The sequence below is a fragment of the Podarcis muralis genome, chromosome 2 (genome assembly GCF_964188315.1).
Source record: "Podarcis muralis chromosome 2, rPodMur119.hap1.1, whole genome shotgun sequence".
In the NCBI taxonomy this organism is placed as follows: domain Eukaryota; kingdom Metazoa; phylum Chordata; class Lepidosauria; order Squamata; family Lacertidae; genus Podarcis; species Podarcis muralis.
The window spans coordinates 117,291,448-117,310,435 of NC_135656.1; the positions used below are offsets into that span (position 1 = coordinate 117,291,448).

Here is an 18,988-nt window from a genome sequence, read left to right on the forward strand (position 1 = left end):
ATTAAAAATAAAAATATAATTTGCTATTGCATGCACAGAAAGTGGGGAAGGAGAAGGAAGGGACCAGCGGCCTTTTATGCGAGTGATTCCAAATCCTTGCATGACTTGCAGGCCACACAAATATTTTTTTTTTAAAGTTGACTGCCCTTTGGGGCAAATCTGGTACATCACAAAACATGTATTTCACAAATTAGTTTTCCAAAATGGTGTGTTTCCGGGCTTAGAGCAGCACACATGATGTGGAAATTCATGAAGGAGTTCCTGACCAGAGATCCAAATAAAACCAGGTAACGGAATCAAAAGATATTTATTGTGCACACCGAGGATTTATTATCCGCTTCTCACAGGATTTTTTCCCCACAAACAAAAATATAGCTGGGACTGACCGCTGAGACCATAGAACACCGGTCCTGAAAGACCTACATTGACTCCCACAATTCCAAGTGTTAGTGCTGACCTTTAAAGCCCTAAATGGCCTCAGCCCAGTATACCTGAAGGAGCGTCTCCACCCCCATCGGTCCTCCTCCAAGGGCCTTCTGGTGGTTCCCTCACTGCAAAAAGTGAGGATACAGGGAACCCTGCAGAGTGGCGCCCGTCCTATGGAACATCCTCCCTTCAGATGTCAAGGAAATAATAAATTGATGTTTTATTGTGTTTTTAATATTCTGTTGGGAGCCGCCCAGAGTGGCTGGGGAGGCCCAGCCAGATGAGTGGGGTATAAGTAATAAATTTATTATTATTATTATTATTATTATTATTATTATTATTATTATTTGTACTACTACTACTACTATAGGATTCTGCGGCAGTAACCAATCAGCTTCTAACATGTTAAGGCATGAGAAATACTATTTTCTTGTTACTCACTTTTGCCTATACAGTCCATCTATCTGTACGTAACTGTATCTGCAAAGGCCTACAAGCGGTATATGTTTGTTGTTTGTACCATTATGGTCATATGACATATATACATAAATATGGCATTAAAATACAGTATCAGTCTATATTACACACACACAAATAAGTTTTTAGATGTCATTCCCAATTAAATCTTTACAGTCCACCATGTTCTCCTCAATGAACATTCTCAATTTTTGGGCAGCAACTTTGTCACAGATTTCTCAAACAAGACAACACATATGTGACTTTCAGTTGATCATCCGCATCAGGTATCTTACATAACAAATCAAGGATAACCTTGGTTCAGAATAGAGAGAGCATATTGGTAGAGGTCTACTGCTTAGTTAAGGCATACACAAAGATGCTGTTCTGCGATAATTTTTTATAGCGTCCCTCTAAATATTCTGAGCACATAGTCTGAAAACAAAAGTCAGAAATGCTTGCCTAAATGAACAGATTGGTAAATCAGAGCGGAAATTCTCAAGTTTGTGTCTTATTTTAATTAAACACCAATGTGGGGCAGTGTTCAAAATTAGCCAGGCGCCAGACACAGTTTGCACCTGGCTACTGGCGACTTATCACTAGACAGATGGATATACATACTCCCAAAACTGTTTTACTGAGCCTGAACTTTTGCGACAGTAAAGTATTTGGTCCTTAAGCTGCTTCCTTGCTGTACTGGAAAAGCCCTCGTGCATGGATGAAGGTGAAGAATTGCACATCGTCAAAGAGTGAGCTACTAACTCCCTACTAGGAAACACTGGTCTGCGAGTGCTCCAATTGGAGAACAGCTTTTACCACTGTAACGGAAGCTCTTTCCACACATCAGCTTTCATAGGGTTAGTCTCCTGAATGAGTTATCCGGTGTCGAGAAAGGTGATGACTGCGGCAGTAGCTCTTTCCACACTGCAAACATTTATATGGTTTGTCCCCTGTGTGAATTCTCCTATGTGAATTCTCCTATGTGCATGAAGGGTGCACTGAAGCTTTTTCTACATTCCAAGCATTTATATGGTTTTCCCCCTGTATGAGTTCTTTGATGCAAAGTAAGGAGGCTACCGTGACCAAACCTCTTTCCACAGTCCAGGCGTTCATGTGGTTTGTTCCCTGTACGAGGTGTCTAATGTCATTTAAGGTGAGAATTGCACTTGAAGCTTTCACCACACTCAATGCACTTATATGGCTTCTCCCCTGTGTGAATTCTATGGTGCATGTTAAGGGACCTGCTGTGACTGAAGCTCTTTCCACACTCCATGCACTTATAAAGTTTCTCTCCTGTGAGTTCTTTGATGTTTAGTAAAGGTACTATAGTCACTGAAGCTCTTTCCACACTCCATGCATTTATAAGGTTTTTCACCTGTATGAAGTCGTCGATGCACATTAAGGGAGGCACTCTGATTGAAGCTCTTTCCACACTCCATGCATTTATATGGTTTTTCCCCTGTGTGAGTTCTTTGATGTTTAGTAAGGGTACTACTGTCAAAGAAACTCTTTCCACATTCCCAGCATTTATAAGGTTTCTCCCCTGTATGAGTTCTATGATGCAAAGTAAGGTAGCTACTGGATCTGAAGCTCTTTCCACATTCCCAGCATTCATAAGGTTTCTCCCCTGTATGAGTTCTTTGATGCTCATTAAGGGAGGAACTCAGACTGAAAGTCTTTCCACACTCCAGGCATTTATATGGTTTTTCCCCTGTGTGAGTTTTTTGAAGTCTAATAAGGTTGCTTCTGGCACTGAAGCTCTTTCCACACTCCATGCATTCATAAGGTTTCTCCCCTGTATGAGTTCTTTGATGCACATTAAGGTGGCCACTGTTTCTGAATCTCTTTCCACACTCCAGGCATTCATAAGGTTTCTCCCCTGTATGAGTTCGTCGATGCACATTAAGGGAGGAACTCTGACTGAAGCTCTTTCCACACTCCAGGCATTTATATGGTTTTTCCCCTGTATGAGTTCTTTGATGTCTAATAAAGATGCTTCTGGCACTGAAGCTCTTTCCACACTCCATGCATTTATATGGATTTATACGGTTTTCCTGTGTGTGAATTATATGATGCATTTTAAAAGACTTACTGCAACTGAAGCTCTTTCCACACTCCATGCATTCATAAGGTTTCTCCCCTGTATGAGTTCTTTGATGCACATTAAGGTAGGAACTCCGACTGAAGCTCTTTCCACACTCCATGCATTTATAAGGCTTCTCCCCTGTATGAGTTCTTTGATGCTCATTAAGGTGGCTACTGTTTCTGAAGCTCTTTCCACACTCCAGGCATTTATATGGTTTTTCCCCTGAGTGTACTCTTTGATGTCTAGCAAGGGCTGAGCGACTACAGAATCTCTTTCCGCACACAGTACATTCATGTTTTTTCTCCACCCTGTTAAGTTGATTTTCATCTTCTTGGGAAACACTGTGTTCATCCCTTGGCTTCACTGTTTCTCTCCTCTCTTGTTTGTTGGCTCCATCTTGAACCCCCAACTTCCTTTCCTTCTCTTGCGCCTCACCTCTTTCTGGCCAGACTTCTGATGGCTCCTCCTCATCCAGGACCCCCCAAACATCTCCTGATGGAATAAAAATTTTAAAATAAAGGTTGATACAGCTGTTTCCTTATCAAAACTCAAGGCCTGGCACTATGTTAAAGGCGTTTTACATGAAAACAATGATGTGATACCTGGTTTTAATAAAATATCACCATTTAATCAAGGGTTATTTGTCTGCCTATGGACCTGTGTGGGGCGGCTGCCTCAGGTGTCACCCCCAAAGGGGCGTCACTGCTCAGCTTTGCTGCTAGTCTCCCCGGCCTCCAGGGGCGAAGTGGAATGGGCAGCAAAGCTTTGTGAGTCCTCTCCCCTCCAGCCAAGTCCCGAAAAGGATCCTCCCCCAACAAGGGCATGTCCACAAGAGGGCAGACATTCCACCATTCAGCTTTGTCAGGATCTGAAAAGGCTCTTTGCCAGTGAATGGGGGGAGGCGTCTGCACCCCTTGGAGGTCTCGTGGGGTGAGGGGGGACCACCCCACCCAACTTGCAGGGCTACGCTCCTTATGGATTTTGAGCCCCCATTTTGGGGCAGAAGTGAGGCCACCCCTGAGCATTGATAATACAGCACTGCAACTCAGAGAAGCTTGAAAAGTCTAGATCTGCAGAGCTTGTTGAAAAACCAACATGAATAATAACAATAGTAGCATTTATTTTATTTATATCCCAACCGTCTGGCTGGGTTTCCCAAGCCTCTCTGGGTGGCTTGCAGCATATATAAAAATGCAATCAAACCTCAAATATTAAGAAACAGAAGATTCTATATATGCAACAAACAAACCAATACATCAATAGAAACCAATAACAATAACAAGATACTCAAGTATTCTACAAATTAGGATCCCCCACACAGAAGATTTTTAGTATGCTTTTTCTACCATTCTCCATGCTAGATTGCCACAATGCATTATACTTCAGGCTGCTTTAGAAGACCGTTCAGAAACTACAGAGTGCTGACCGGTGCAAGAGGCTCTGAGCATATCTGGGTTCCTGTCTTCAAGTCAAGGTGCTGATTTTGACTTATGTAGCTCAAGGGCTGCTTCTCATGAATCCACCTAGAGCCTGCACTCATCATCAGAGGTCCTTCTCACAGTGCCCTCTCCAATTGAGGTGCAAAGAGAGGCAATACGGAATGCGTCTTTCAGTGCTGGGTCCCCACCTAAAGAATGCTCTCCCCCAGGGAGGCAACCCAGAAGCCATCACTGGCTAATTGTAGCAGAGAAGCAAGAATATTTATTCTCAGCCAGGCTTCTGGCCTTTAACTTAAGAGAAAAACAAACACTGTGACCTCCTTTAGCGGAGCTGAAGGGAGGCACTCTGAGCCACTGAGGAACCCATACCTATTATAACTATTAATGAAGGCGCAAAGGATCCTTACCCTGAGAGGCCACCATCTCATGAACCTCCACCATGACGTCCTTGTACAGAGCTCTCCGTAGGGCCCAGTTGTCGTCAGCAAAATGCAAGGACACCTGTCAAAGCTCACTGATCCCTGGAAGGACAGAACAATTCCCTTCCTTATAGACACTCCAAGGCAAGGTGTGGAAACCATCTCCTCTCAGCTCCCCCTCCGATGATAGATGGGGCAACTGGAGATTTTACCTCCAGTGTTTATTTGTTTTTTTAATAAGATGTGAAAATCTGGATAACTAAATTTAAGACTGGGGGAAATGAGTGTTTTGTCCCACCCCATACTCCCTCCTTCCTCAAGTGTGTAAAGACCATACATGCTGCCCAAGAGGCAAAATGGGAAGTGGAGAGGGATAATTTTTTCAACGATGGCTTTATGCATACTGGTTTCTAAATTGGTTTGTGGGTTTTAGTTGTGTTCTAGCTCCCATTGGATCACTGTGCCACTTGAGAGACCTTTTGAATTAGCTGTTTAGAAATCTTGAACATAAGATAAAATTACTACAGCTGCAGATGGCCAGTTATATCCCCAGGGGCCCACCTTTTTTAATGATATATGTTTAGTATGTACATTTTGCAGAGGAAAAGTTTTTTCTCATGGTTTAATTTGCAGTGGACCTATGGCCTTCGATACAATAACATGCTAAAGAGTCTTAACTGAGGAGGATCCTCTCCTGCCATAGAGTCTGCAGCTCCTTCTGCACTCTATGGGGCGCTACCTTTGAAGGTGACCCGGAAACTAGATCAAATCCAGAATGCAGCAGCTAGACTGGTAACTGGGAGCAGCAGCCAACTAAGACCTGAAAGACCTACATTAGCTCCCAGTATGTTTCCGAGCAAAATTCAAAGTGTTGGTGCTGACCTTTAAAGCCCTAAATGGCCTCAGCCTGTATACCTGAAGGAGCATCTCCACCCCATCGCTCAGTCCTGACACTGAGGCCCAGCTCCAAGGGCCTTCTGGCGGTTCCCTCCCTGCGAGGTTACAGGGAACCAGGCAGAGGGCCTTCTCGGTAGTAGCCCCCGCCCTGTGGAAAGCCCTCCCATCAGATGTCAATGAAATAAACAACTATCTGACTTTAAGAAGACATCTGAGGGCAGCCCTGTTCAGGAAAGCTTTGAATGTTTGATCTTTTAGAGTGCTTTTAATTTTCTGTTGAGAGCCGCCCAGAGTGGCTGGGGAAGCCCAGCTAAATGGGCGGGGTATGAAGGAATAAAATAATAATTATTCCTCCTGCTCCTCCCTGGCTGGCAGGAGACTCTCCTGACTCCCTGTTTACTCCCTGCCATTCCTCCCCATTCCCTGCCCTGCGGCCTTTGCTGGGCGCTCCTTCTGCGTTCTCTGGACAGAGGAGCGGGAGAAAAGGCCGCAGGATGAGGCCAGAGGCCGGTCAAGGCCAGCGAGCAGCGTCGCTTCGGCCTCCCGCTTCCCCTCCCAGGAGAAGACGACCTTTCCCCGTCGCCCCTGAGTTCCCCCCAGGAGGGACGCGGCTCCCTCCCTCTCGCCCCCCAATTCCGCCCCTGGCTCGGCCCACTCCCCCCAGTTACCCGCCTCCAGGGAGGACAGCATCAACCCGGGGAAGCGGAACAGGAAGCGGAAGCGCCTCCTCTCTCCCCCAGTCTTCCCTTCCGCTCTAGGAATCGAAGCTCTGTCGCCGCAGTTAACCCTTGCGGAGCCGCGGGGTAGGAGCCTCTTGGCTGCTCCGGGCAGAGAGGGAGCCCGGCTGGTCTCCGGCTCTGAAGCAGGAGGGGGAAACCCGGCTGCAGGATCAGGCCAGCGGCGCCCCCAGGACAGAATCCCTCCTCCGCAGGTGCTCCAAGCAAGATCCGAGTTCAAGAGCAGCTTTATCCTCACCTTTAGTATTCTTTGGTTAGGGGAAGAGCTCTTGCGGGAGTCCTGCTTTCCCAAGCACGCGGAATTATTTGCCTTAATCTTGCATTTCCCTCCCTGCGGCCGCCTTCAGCATCTCTGCCAAAGCAAGAAGAAACTCTCTCTCCCCCCCACCCCAAATCTCCTCCTCTTTGCAATCTTCTGCTCTAGGAATGTGGGCTCAGATGCTGTTGCTGCTGTTAACCATTGAAGAGCAAACAGGGAGGGAGCTGCCTCTTTTTGGCCTCCTTCAGAGATAGAGCAGGAAAGGCGGGTGATCTCAGGTGGGGGTAAATAGCTGAATGCCTCTCCTTGCTAATAGAAAGCTAGCTTGCCAGGGAACAGGGGAAAACAAAACCTTTCTCCCCTGGTCCCTGGAATTTAAATTTGTGGCAACTGTGGAACAGGCAAATCCCATGCTAGGGGTTATTAGGAACCTAAGAATAACTCTACAGTCCATGAGGCAGACGGAGGCAGCCACTGCAGGCCATAGCTGTCCACTTTTCCCTTTTCTTGCGAGGAATCCTATGCGGAATAAGGGAATTTCCTTTAAAAAAGGGGAAAGTTGACAGCTATTGTTATGTACTGATGTTCTCACCCTGGGCCAGCAGGGGGATACTGTAGATAGTTATGCAAATGAAGGATTGAAAGTGACGTTCTGTGATTGGATAGTTTGTATGCAAATGAAGGATCGAAAAGTGATCTTCTGTGATTGGATAGTTTTAGAAAGTTGCAACAGTTACAATTGTTCTGGAGCTCTATATAAGCAGGCTGACTGAGCTCCTCAGTTAGTTCTGTTCTGGCATCTGAATAAAGAAGAGCTGTTTGAAGAATCGCTGTGTCGTCTGATATGTTCACCCACAACTTAACAGCTATGCTTCAGGCAGTGGAAGCAAATACTAATACTAATCATTTATTTATTGTACCCCATCCATCTGACTGGGTTGTCCCAGCCATTTTGCACCTGGGTCATTCTTAGGTTCTTAATAACCCCTAGCATAGGATTTGCCCTCTTGGCAGTTGCCACAAATTCCAGGGGAAAAGGTTCTGTCCTCATCTGTTCCCTGACATGCTGGCTTTTTATAAGACAGGATTTGCTGCTCCTTTCATGGAGAAGCATTCAGCTATCTCCCACAGGCTCCCTAAGTCTGCTCCTCTCCCAAGCAACCTGAGATTTCTTCGCCTTATTTGCCTGTGCTCCGCCCTCTTCATCCCTTTGCAGATTCTGAGAGATCAAGGGGGAGGGGAGCTGGTCAGAGCAGGAGGGCGAGACCCCCTAACTTAGTCACCAGCCTGACTCATCTCTGCCTCCTCTCTGCCACAAAATACTTTTAACACCATACAGCTTCCTTCACCCATTAATGCCTTGGTTCATGAGGGGCACTTTTCCTCAGTTACCCACTCTCTACGCCAGGGGTCCTTAAACTTTTTAAACATTGGGCCGGTGCGCTGTCCCTCAGACACTGTTGTGGGCCTGACTATATTTTTTTTGGCAAGTTCAAAAAAAACGAATTCCTATGCACATTGCGTGTTATAGCTAATGACTTGCAGTTCAAACAATGTGGATTAAAGGCAAAGGAGGAATTGGCTAAATGGTAGGGAAAGATGGAGTTTTCCCACTGGAGCTATAGAAAGTGGAAACTGTGCCTTTTAAACTTGCTCATAAAGGATCTAGAGTTAGGGGCAGAGGAAGCCAAGGTTGCCTGTGACACAGGTACTTGCCAAACTGAGTGAATGCGCTGCAAAATAAGTAAGACAGCAAATGCAATTCAGTTTCCATGAGCGTCAAGTGATGTCTGTCTCCGCTGAAAAGGCTCGATTTCCCTCGGTGTCCCAGTGGGTCAAGGAGCCTCCCCTCCCCAGCTGCCGGGCCCCCCAGGAGCCCCAATACTTCGCCTATGAGAGACTGGATGACTCTGTCCACAGACCTCTGCAGCTGCCCCTCGTCTGCCCGGCTCAGCTTGGCCTGTAGTCCTCCAGAAGGCGCAGCACTCGCTGGGTGCCTGCAAAAGGGGCACTGTTGCTGCAGGAAGCCCTTCTCCACCCCACCCGGACCCCAGCCCGGCTCTTCCCGCACAGGCGGCTGCGCCCAGGGATGCCCTTGCTGCCTTGCTCGGTCTGCACTCTGCACGCACTCAGAGGCTCCTGAGCAGCGGCGACACCCACATAGGCGCCCCGGAGGCAGCAGCGGATCCACCTCCTGCCCTACGAAGGGGCAGCTCGGGGCCGGGCGAGACGGGAGGAAGCCATTGTGGTTGTTGTTTAGTCGTTTAGTCGTGTCCGACTCTTTGTGACCCCATGGACCAGAGCACGCCAGGCACCTCTGTCCTGCACTGCCTCCTGCAGTTTGGTCAAACCCATGCTGGTAACCTCAAAAACACTATCCAACCATCTTGTCCTCTGTCGCCCCCTTCTCCTTGTGCCCTCCATCTTTCCCAACATCAGGCTCTTTTCCAGGGAGTCTTCTCTTCTCATGAGGTGGCCAAAGTATTGGAGCCTCAGCTTCAGGATCTGTCCTTCCAGTGAGCACTCAGGGCTGATTTCCTTAAGAATGGAGAGGTTTGATCTTCTTGCAGTCCATGGGACTCTCAAGAGTCTCCTCCAGCACCATAATTCAAAAGCATCAATTCTTCGGCGATCAGCCTTCTTTAAAATGAAGAATGATTTTAATCAACATAAACTTACAGTGGTACCTTGGGTTACAGACGCTTCAGGTTACAGACGCTTCGGGTTACAGGCTCTGCTAACCAGAAATAGTACCACGGGTTAAGAACTTTGCTTCAGGGTGAGAACAGAAACCGCGCGGTGGCAGCAGTGGGAGGCCCCATTCGCTAAAGTGGTGCTTCAGGCTAAGAACAGTTTCAGGTTAAGAACAGACTTCTGGAACAAATTAAGTTCTTAACCCGAGGTACCACTCTATAAATATTTCAATGGGAAGTATGGGCCTGCTAATTTATGTTGGTCAGGAGAGAATCAGCTAAATAATCATGGGCAGGCGTTTTTCTCTCCCCCACCCCACCCCCCAAAAACTGCAAAACGTGGGAGCAGTGGGAATGGCAGTGAAAGGGCAAGCCTGGAAAGTGAGAGGAAGAGAAGAGAGAGGGGCTTAGGAAGGGAGAAAGCAGAGTGGGGGGTTTGTGTGTCAAATTCAGGAGGTAGCTGCACTTTTCGAAATGCTTCTCTGCTTTGGAACTTGCAGGGGCTGGAAATAGACAGTTCCACCCCACCCCATCTTCTTCCGCCACCCCAGAGATTAAAATGGTAGCGCTGGGTGGCACCCGCCCACTCTCGCTAACCTGCTGCCCTTCAGGGATCTCTCCCTGGAGAGAGCCCACCCCTTCCAGAAGAAGTTAAAACTTGCAAAGGCTACCAAGGCATGGAGCTGAATTCTCCTCACACACACCCCCGCCATAAAAAAAGGACAGGGGGAATTTGCAAAAAGGGCTGCCTCACATGAGTAGACTGGCGCTGGTGCGCAGGGAAAGAGACGCTGAGCTTTTCTTGACAGCATCCCAAACTCCTCCAACAGTGGCAGGTTGCAAAGGCATGCTGGGTGGGGTATGCGGGGCTTGCGAGATGGGAAGGAGAGTGGTGGGGAAGCGGGAGACCTGGAGGGGCGGCGACTGAGCCGCGAGGGGCCCCAGCAGCGGTGCTGCCTTCCGCCTGAAGCACCTGCGCACAACGCCTCCTGGCCGCCGCCATTTCCTGCTCCGCCCTCTCCACGTCTGGCCTGGGACCCCCACAGCACCAGAAGCCAGGCAGCCAGCAGCAGCAGCAGCGAGAACTGAATTTAGGACCTTGGCGGGCCTGATCCGGCCTGTGGGCCGTAGTTTGAGGACCCCTGTCTTAACCTGACCATACGCCCTCTCTCTTCTCAAATCCATCCCTATCTTCTCAAATCAAGCCCCATCTCTTCACCTGACCCGTAGCCCTATCTCTCTCTCTCTCCCTCTTTTTATCCTCCCTCTCAAAGTTCTGCTCCTCCCCCTTCTGTGACTTTGTAGCCAATCAGTGACAGGCTCCTTCACTCTTGACAGAATTTCAGGGAGACTGCGCCAGCAGACTCTGGCCTGGCTGTGCTGTCCGTCACACCTGTCCTTAAGTCGAGGGGTGTCTGGGTTCCTTGACAGTGTGTGGCCAGTTCCTTGTTGGAGCTCGGAGAGCTATCTAACCACCTAGGGTCTTTGTACTAATTTTAGCCAATGCATTCGAATGGAGAAGGGAGGGGAGGTTTGAGTTGAACAAATCCTTTAATTCCAGTATTTCTATTGTTCTACTGTCTCTTCCTAGAGGGTTTCCCAAAAAGGGACACGGGTGGCGCTGTGGTCTAAACCACAGAGCCTAGGACTTGCCGATTAGAAGGTCGGCGGTTCGAATCCCCGCGATGGGGTGAACTCCCGTTGCTCGGTCCCTGCTCCTGCCAACCTAGCAGTTCGAAAGCACGTCAAAGTGCAAGTAGATAAATAGGTACCACTCCGGCGGGAAGGTAAATGGCGTTTCCGTGCGCTGCTCTGGTTCGCCAGAAGCGGCTTAGTCATGCTGGCCACATGACCCGGAAACTGTACGCCACCTCCTTCGGCTAATAAAGCAAGGTGAGCGCCGCAACCCCAGAGTCGGCCACGACTGGACCTAATGGTCAGGGGTCCCTTTACCTTAGCGAGTTTCCTGCTTATTCCCCATTGTTGTTGAAGGCATGATGGTGGCGCCTGCCGGTGCTTCAGAAACTTCGGCTGCTGCAGAATCTGGCAGTCAGGTTGCTCACCGGAGCAAGACTGTGTGACCATATTGCACGGATCCTGGTCCAACCACTCTGGAAACCAATTAGTTTCTGAGCCCAATTCAAAGTGCTGGTTTGGACCTATAAAGCCTTAACAGCTCAGGATCACAATACCTCAAATATTGCCCCAGGCTGGATATCACCCTCTAAGACACTTCTTCATGTGCCTCCTCCATGTGTGGAGGGTGACAAAACAAGACTGGGACTTTTCTACAGTGGCTCCGTTTGTGGAAAGCTCTCCACAGGGAGCTTTGGCTGGCAACTTCATTATGCGCCTTTAGGTCCCGAGCGAAAACATTCTTCTTCAACCAGGACTTTGGCTGAATAAAGGGCGGTGATAAATGAAATATACAAATGTCTGTAGTAATAAAAAACACATCTTTGTGGGGAGAAGCTCTCCTGCACAAAACTGCTGCATTAAAAATAAAAATAAAATTTGCTATTGCATGCACAGAAAGTGGGGAAGGAGAAGGAAGGGACCAGCGGCCTTTTATGCGAGTGATTCCAAATCCTTGCATGACTTGCAGGCCACACAAATATTTTTTTTTTAAGTTGACTGCCCTTTGGGGCAAATCTGGTACATCACAAAACATGTATTTCACAAATTAGTTTTCCAAAATGGTGTGTTTCCGGGCTTAGAGCAGCACACATGATGTGGAAATTCATGAAGGAGTTCCTGACCAGAGATCCAAATAAAACCAGGTAACGGAATCAAAAAATATTTATTGTGCACACCGAGGATTTATTATCCGCTTCTCACAGGATTTTTTCCCCACGAACAAAAATATAGCTGGGACTGACCGCTGAGACCATATAACACCGGTCCTGAAAGACCTACATTGACTCCCACAATTCCAAGTGTTAGTGCTGACCTTTAAAGCCCTAAATGGCCTCAGCCCAGTATACCTGAAGGAGCGTCTCCACCCCCATCGGTCCTCCTCCAAGGGCCTTCTGGTGGTTCCCTCACTGCAAAAAGTGAGGATACAGGGAACCCTGCAGAGTGGTGCCCGTCCTATGGAACATCCTCCCTTCAGATGTCAAGGAAATAATAAATTGATGTTTTATTGTGTTTTTAATATTCTGTTGGGAGCCGCCCAGAGTGGCTGGGGAGGCCCAGCCAGATGAGTGGGGTATAAGTAATAAATTTTTTATTATTATTATTATTATTATTATTATTATTATTATTATTATTATTATTATTACTACTACTACTACTACTATAGGATTCTGCGGCAGTAACCAATCAGCTTCTAACATGTTAAGGCATGAGAAATACTATTTTATTTTATTGTTACTCACTTTTGCCTATACAGTCCATCTATCTGTACGTAACTGTTTCTGCAAAAGCCTACAAGCTGTATATGTTTATTGTTTGGACCATTATGGTCATATGACATATATACATAAATATGGCATTAAAATACAGTATCAGTCTATATTACACACACACACAAATAAGTTTTTAGATGTCATTCCCAATTAAATCTTTACAGTCCACCATGTTCTCCTCAATGAACATTGTCAATTTTTGGGCAGCAACTTTGTCACAGATTTCTCAAACAAGACAACAAATATGTGACTTTCAGTTGATCATCCGCATCAGGTATCTTACATAACAAATCAAGGATAAACTTGGTTCAGAATAGAGAGCGCATATTGGTAGAGATCTACTGCCTAGTTAAGGCATACACAAAGATGCTGTTCTGCGATAATTTTTTATAGCGTCCCTCTAAATATTCTGAGCACATAGTCTGAAAACAAAAGTCAGAAATGCTTGCCTAAATGAACCGATTGGTAAATCAGAGGGGAAATTCTCAAGTTCGTGTCTTATTTTAATTAAATACCAATGTGGGGCAGTGTTCAAAATTAGCCAGGTGCCAGACACAGTTTGCACCTGGCTAATGGCGACTTAGCACTAGACAGATGGATATACATACTCCCAAAACTGTTTTACTGAGCCTGAACTTTTGCGACAGTAAAGTATTTGGTCCTTAAGCTGCTTCCTTGCTGTACTGGAAAAGCCCTCGTGCATGGATGAAGGTGAACAATTGCACATCGTCAAAGAGTGAGCTACTAACTCCCTACTAGGAAACACTGGTCTGCGAGTGCTCCAATTGGAGAACAGCTTTTACCACTGTAACAGAAGCTCTTTCTACACATCAGCTTTCATAGGGTTAGTCTCTTGAATGAGTTATCCGGTGTCGAGAAAGGTGATTACTGCGGCGGTAGCTCTTTCCACAATGCAAACATTTATATGGTTTGTCCCCTGTGTGAATTCTCCTATGTGCATGAAGGGTGCTAGAGTCACTGAAGCTTTTTCTACATTCCAAGCATTTATACGGTTTGCCCCTTGTATGAGTTCTTTGATGCAAAGTAAGGAGGCTACCGTGACCAAACCTCTTTCCACACTCCAGGCGTTCATGCGGTTTGTTCCCTGTACGAAGTGTCTGATGTCATTTAAGGTGAGAATTGCACTTGAAGCTTTCACCACACTCAATGCACTTATATGGCTTCTCCCCTGTGTGAATTCTATGGTGCATGTTAAGGGACCTGCTGTGACTGAAGCTCTTTCCACACTCCATGCACTTATAAAGTTTCTCCCCTGTATGAGTTCTTTGATGTTTAGTAAAGGTACTATAGTCACTGAAGCTCTTTCCACACTCCATGCATTTATAAGGTTTTTCACCTGTATGAAGTCGTCGATGCACATTAAGGGAGGCACTCTGATTGAAGCTCTTTCCACACTCCATGCATGTATATGGTTTTTCCCCTGTGTGAGTTCTTTGATGTTTAGTAAGGGTACTACTGTCAAAGAAACTCTTTCCACATTCCCAGCATTTATAAGGTTTCTCCCCTGTATGAGTTCTTTGATGCAAAGTAAGGTGGCCATTGTTTCTGAAGCTCTTTCCACATTCCCAGCATTCATAAGGTTTCTCCCCTGTATGAGTTATCTGATGCACATTAAGTTGGCCACTGTTTCTGAATCTCTTTCCACACTCCAGGCATTCATAAGGTTTCTCCCCTGTATGAGTTATCTGATGCACATTAAGTTGGCCACTGTTTCTGAATCTCTTTCCACACTCCAGGCATTCATAAGGTTTTTCACCTGAGTGTACTCTTTGATGTCTAGCAAGGGCTGAGCCACTACAGAATCTCTTTCCACACACAGTACATTCATGTTTTTTCTCCACCCTGTTAAGTTGATTTTCATCTTCTTGGGAAACACTGTGTTCATCCCTTGGCTTCACTGTTTCTCTCCCCTCTTGTTTGTTGGCTCCATCTTGAACCCCCAACTTCCTTTCCTTCTCTTGCGCCTCACCTCTTTCTGGCCAGACTTCTGGTGGTTCCTCCTCATCCAGGACCCCCCAAACATCTCCTGATGGAATAAAAATTTTAAAATAAAGGTTGATACAGCTGTTTCCTTATCAAAACTCAAGGCCTGGCACTATGTTAAAGGCGTTTTACATGAAAACAATGATGTGATACCTGGTTTTAATAAAATATCACCATTTAATCAAGGGTTATTTGTCTGCCTATGGACCTGTGTGGGGCGGCTGCCTCAGGTGTCACCCCCAAAGGGGCGTCACTGCTCAGCTTTGCTGCTAGTCTCCCCGGCCTCCAGGGGCGAAGTGGAATGGGCAGCAAAGCTTTGTGAGTCCTCTACCCTCCAGCCAAGTCCCGAAAAGGTTCCTCCCCCAACAAGGGCATGTCCACAAGAGGGCAGACATTCCACCATTCAGCTTTGTCAGGATCTGAAAAGGCTCCTTGCCAGTGTATGGGGGAAGGCGTCTGCACCCCTTGGAGGTCTCGTGGGGTGAGGGGGGACCACCCCACCCAACTTGCAGGGCTACGCTCCTTATGGATTTTGAGCCCCCATTTTGGGGCAGAAGTGAGGCCACCCCTGAGCATTGATAATACAGCACTGCAACTCAGAGAAGCTTGAAAAGTCTAGATCTGCAGAGCTTGTTGAAAAACCAACATGAATAATAACAATAGTAGCATTTATTTTATTTATATCCCAACCGTCTGGCTGGGTTTCCCAAGCCTCTCTGGGTGGCTTGCAGCATATATAAAAATGCAATCAAATCTCAAATATTAAGAAACAGAAGATTCTATATATGCAACAAACAAACCAATACATCAATAGAAACCAATAACAATAAGAAGATACTCAAGTATTCTACAAATTAGGATCCCCCACACAGAAGATTTTTAGTATGCCTTTTCTACCATTCTCCATGCTAGATTGCCACAATGCATTATACTTCAGGCTGCTTTAGAAGACCGTTCAGAAACTACAGAGTGCTGACCGGTGCAAGAGGCTCTGAGCATATCTGGGTTCCTGTCTTCAAGTCAAGGTGCTGATTTTGACTTATCTAGCTCAAGGACTGCTTCTCATGAATCCACCTAGAGCCTGCACTCATCGTCTGAGGTCCTTCTCACAGTGCCCTCTCCAACTGAGGTGCAAAGAGAGGCAATACGGAATGTGTCTTTCAGTGCTGGGTCCCCACCTAAAGAATGCTCTCCCCCAGGGAGGCAACCCAGAAGCCATCACTGGCTAATTGTAGCAGAGAAGCAATAATATTTATTCTCAGCCAGGCTTCTGGCCTCTAACTTGGGAGAAATACGAACACTGTGACCTCCTTTAGCGGAGCTGAAGGGAGGCACTCCGAGGAACCCATACCTATTATAATTATTAATGAAGGCGCAAAGGATCCTTACCCTGAGAGGCCACCATCTCATGAACCTCCACCATGACGTCCTTGTACAGAGCTCTCCGTAGGGCCCAGTTGTCGTCAGCAAAATGCAAGGACACTTGTCACAGCTCACTGATCCCTGGAAGGACAGAACAATTCCCTTCCTTATAGACACTCCAAGGCAAGGTGTGGAAACCATCTCCCCTCAGCTCCCCCTCCGATGATAGATGGGGCAACTGGAGATTTTACCTTCAGTGTTTATTTGTTTTTTTAATAAGATGTGAAAATCTGGATAACTAAATTTAAGACTGGGGGAAATGAGTGTTTTGTCCCACCCCATACTCCCTCCTTCCTCAGGTGTGTAAAGACCATACATGCTGCCCAAGAGGCAAAATGGGAAGTGGAGAGGGATAATTTTTTCAATGATGGCTTTATGCATACTGGTTTCTAAATTGGTTTGTGGGTTTTAGTTGTGTTCTAGCTCCCATTGGATCACTGTGCCACTTGAGAGACCTTTTGAATTAGCTGTTTAGAAATCTTGAACATAAGATAAAATTACTACAGCTGCAGATGGCCAGTTATATCCCCAGGGGCCCACCTTTTTTAATGATATATGTTTAGTACGTACATACATTTTGCAGAGGAAAAGTTTTTTCTCATGGTTTAATTTGCAGTGGACCTATGGCCTTCGATACAATAAAATGCTAAAGAGTCTTAACTGAGGAGGATCCTCTCCTGCCATAGAGTCTGCAGCTCCTTCTGCACTCTATGGGGCGCTACCTTTGACGGTAACTGGGAGCAGCAGCCAACTAAGACCTGAAAGACCTACATTAGCTCCCAGTATGTTTCCGAGCAAAATTCAAAGTGTTGGTGCTGACCTTTAAAGCCCTAAATGGCCTCAGCCTGTATACCTGAAGGAGCATCTCCACCCCATCGCTCAGTCCTGACACTGAGGCCCAGTTCCGAGGGCCTTCTGGCGGTTCCCTCCCTGCGAGGTTACAGGGAACCAGTCAGAGGGCCTTCTCGGTAGTGGCGCCCGCCCTGTGGAAAGCCCTCCCATCAGATGTCAAGGAAATAAACAACTACCTGACTTTAAGAAGACATCTGAGGGCAGCCCCGTTCAGGAAAGCTTTTAATGTTTGATCTTTTAGAGTGCTTTTAATTTTCTGTTGAGAGCTGCCCAGAGTGGCTGGGGAAGCCCAGCTAAATGGGCGGGGTATGAAGGAATAAAATAATAACAATTCCTCCTGCTCCTCCCTGGCTGGCAGGAGACTCTCCTGACTCCCTGTTTACTCCCTGCCATTCCTCCCCATTCCCTGCCCTGCGGCCTTTGCTGGGCGCTCCTTCTGCGTTCTCTGGACAGAGGAGCGGGAGAAAAGGCCGCAGGATGAGGCCAGAGGCCGGTCAAGGCCAGCGAGGAGCGTCGCTTCGGCCTCCCGCTTCCCCTCCCAGGAGAAGACGACCTTTCCCCGTCGCCCCTGAGTTCCCCCCAGGAGGGACGCGGCTCCCTCCCTCTCGCCCCCCAATTCCGCGCCTGGCTCGGCCCACTCCCCCCAGTTACCCGCCTCCAGGGAGGACAGCATCAACCCGGGGAAGCGGAACAGGAAGCGGAAGCGCCTCCTCTCTCCCCCAGTCTTCCCTTCCGCTCTAGGAATCGAAGCTCTGTGGTCGCTGTTAACCCTTGCGGAGCCGCGGGGTAGGAGCCTCTTGGCTGCTCCGGGCAGAGAGGGAGCCCGGCTGGTCTCCGGCTCTGAAGCAGGAGGGGGAAACCCGGCTGCAGGATCAGGCCAGCGGCGCCCCCAGGACAGAATCCCTCCTCCGCAGGTGCTCCAAGCAAGATCCGAGCTCAAGAGCAGCTTTATCCTCACCTTTAGTATTCTACTTATTTATATCCCGCCTTTCTCCCAGACCGAGAGCCAAGGCGGCTTACAAAGGGGTTGCCATGGTTGTAAATTCTAAAAGGCAGGCGGCATTAAGAGGCAAGGAACTGCAATTGTTTCAAAGATCCTGGTTGAAATCAGAATTAGGAAAAAAAAATTAAAGATGCACATATTTTGTGAAATCAGCTGAGAAGAGAGGTCCAGCGGCTGTAAAAAGATGAGTGCTTTAAATATTTTCAAATGACAGAATACCTGACAGAATCTTGAGTTTGGATTGGCTATTTTGGATCCAACTGAGTCCTTTCCAAGTGTGCCTCTAAAATGGTGCATGCACACAGGGAAACAAACCCCCACGGGGGACCTTGGTTTCCTGGCTTAGAATAGCACACACGATGTGGAAATTCATGAAGGAGGTCCTGACCGGAGATCCAAATAAAACTAGGTAACGGAATAAAAAAAATATTTATTGTGCACACAGGTAGGGCTCGTGTCACATGATTTTTTCCCCACGCACCAAAATATAGCTGGGACCGGCCACTGAGACCACATAACACCTGTCCTGAAAGACGTACATTGGCCCCCACTACATTTCCAAGCACAATTCAAAGTGTTGGTGCTGACCTTTAAAGCCCTAAATTGTCTCGGCCCACTATACCTGAAGGAGCGTCTCCACCCCTATTGTTCACTGCAAAAAGTGAGGATACAGCGAACCAGGCAGAGGGCCTTCTTGGTAGTAGCACCTGCCCTGCGGAATGCCCTCCCACCAGATGTCAAGGAAATAAACAAATATCTGACTTTCAGAAGACACCTGAAGGCAGCAAAGTTTAAGGAAGTTTTTAACATTTGATGTTTTATTGTGTTTTTAATACTCTGTTGGGAGCCGCCCAGATTGGCTGGGGAGGCCCCAGCCAGATGGGAGGT

The 18,988-nt window shown here is 47.3% G+C and overlaps 1 protein-coding gene across 1 annotated transcript; it reads right to left on the bottom strand.

The window, feature by feature from the left end:
* Window positions 1–288: 288 nt before the first annotated feature.
* Window positions 289–18,939, bottom strand: LOC114590549 (uncharacterized). The gene is given in 5 exon segments (XM_077923083.1): window positions 289–2,171; window positions 2,173–3,262; window positions 13,745–14,866; window positions 16,213–16,326; window positions 17,749–18,939. Coding segments are annotated over 4 exon segments (2,391 nt in total). The 5' UTR covers window positions 16,247–16,326; window positions 17,749–18,939; the 3' UTR covers window positions 289–2,026.
* Window positions 18,940–18,988: the final 49 nt, after the last annotated feature.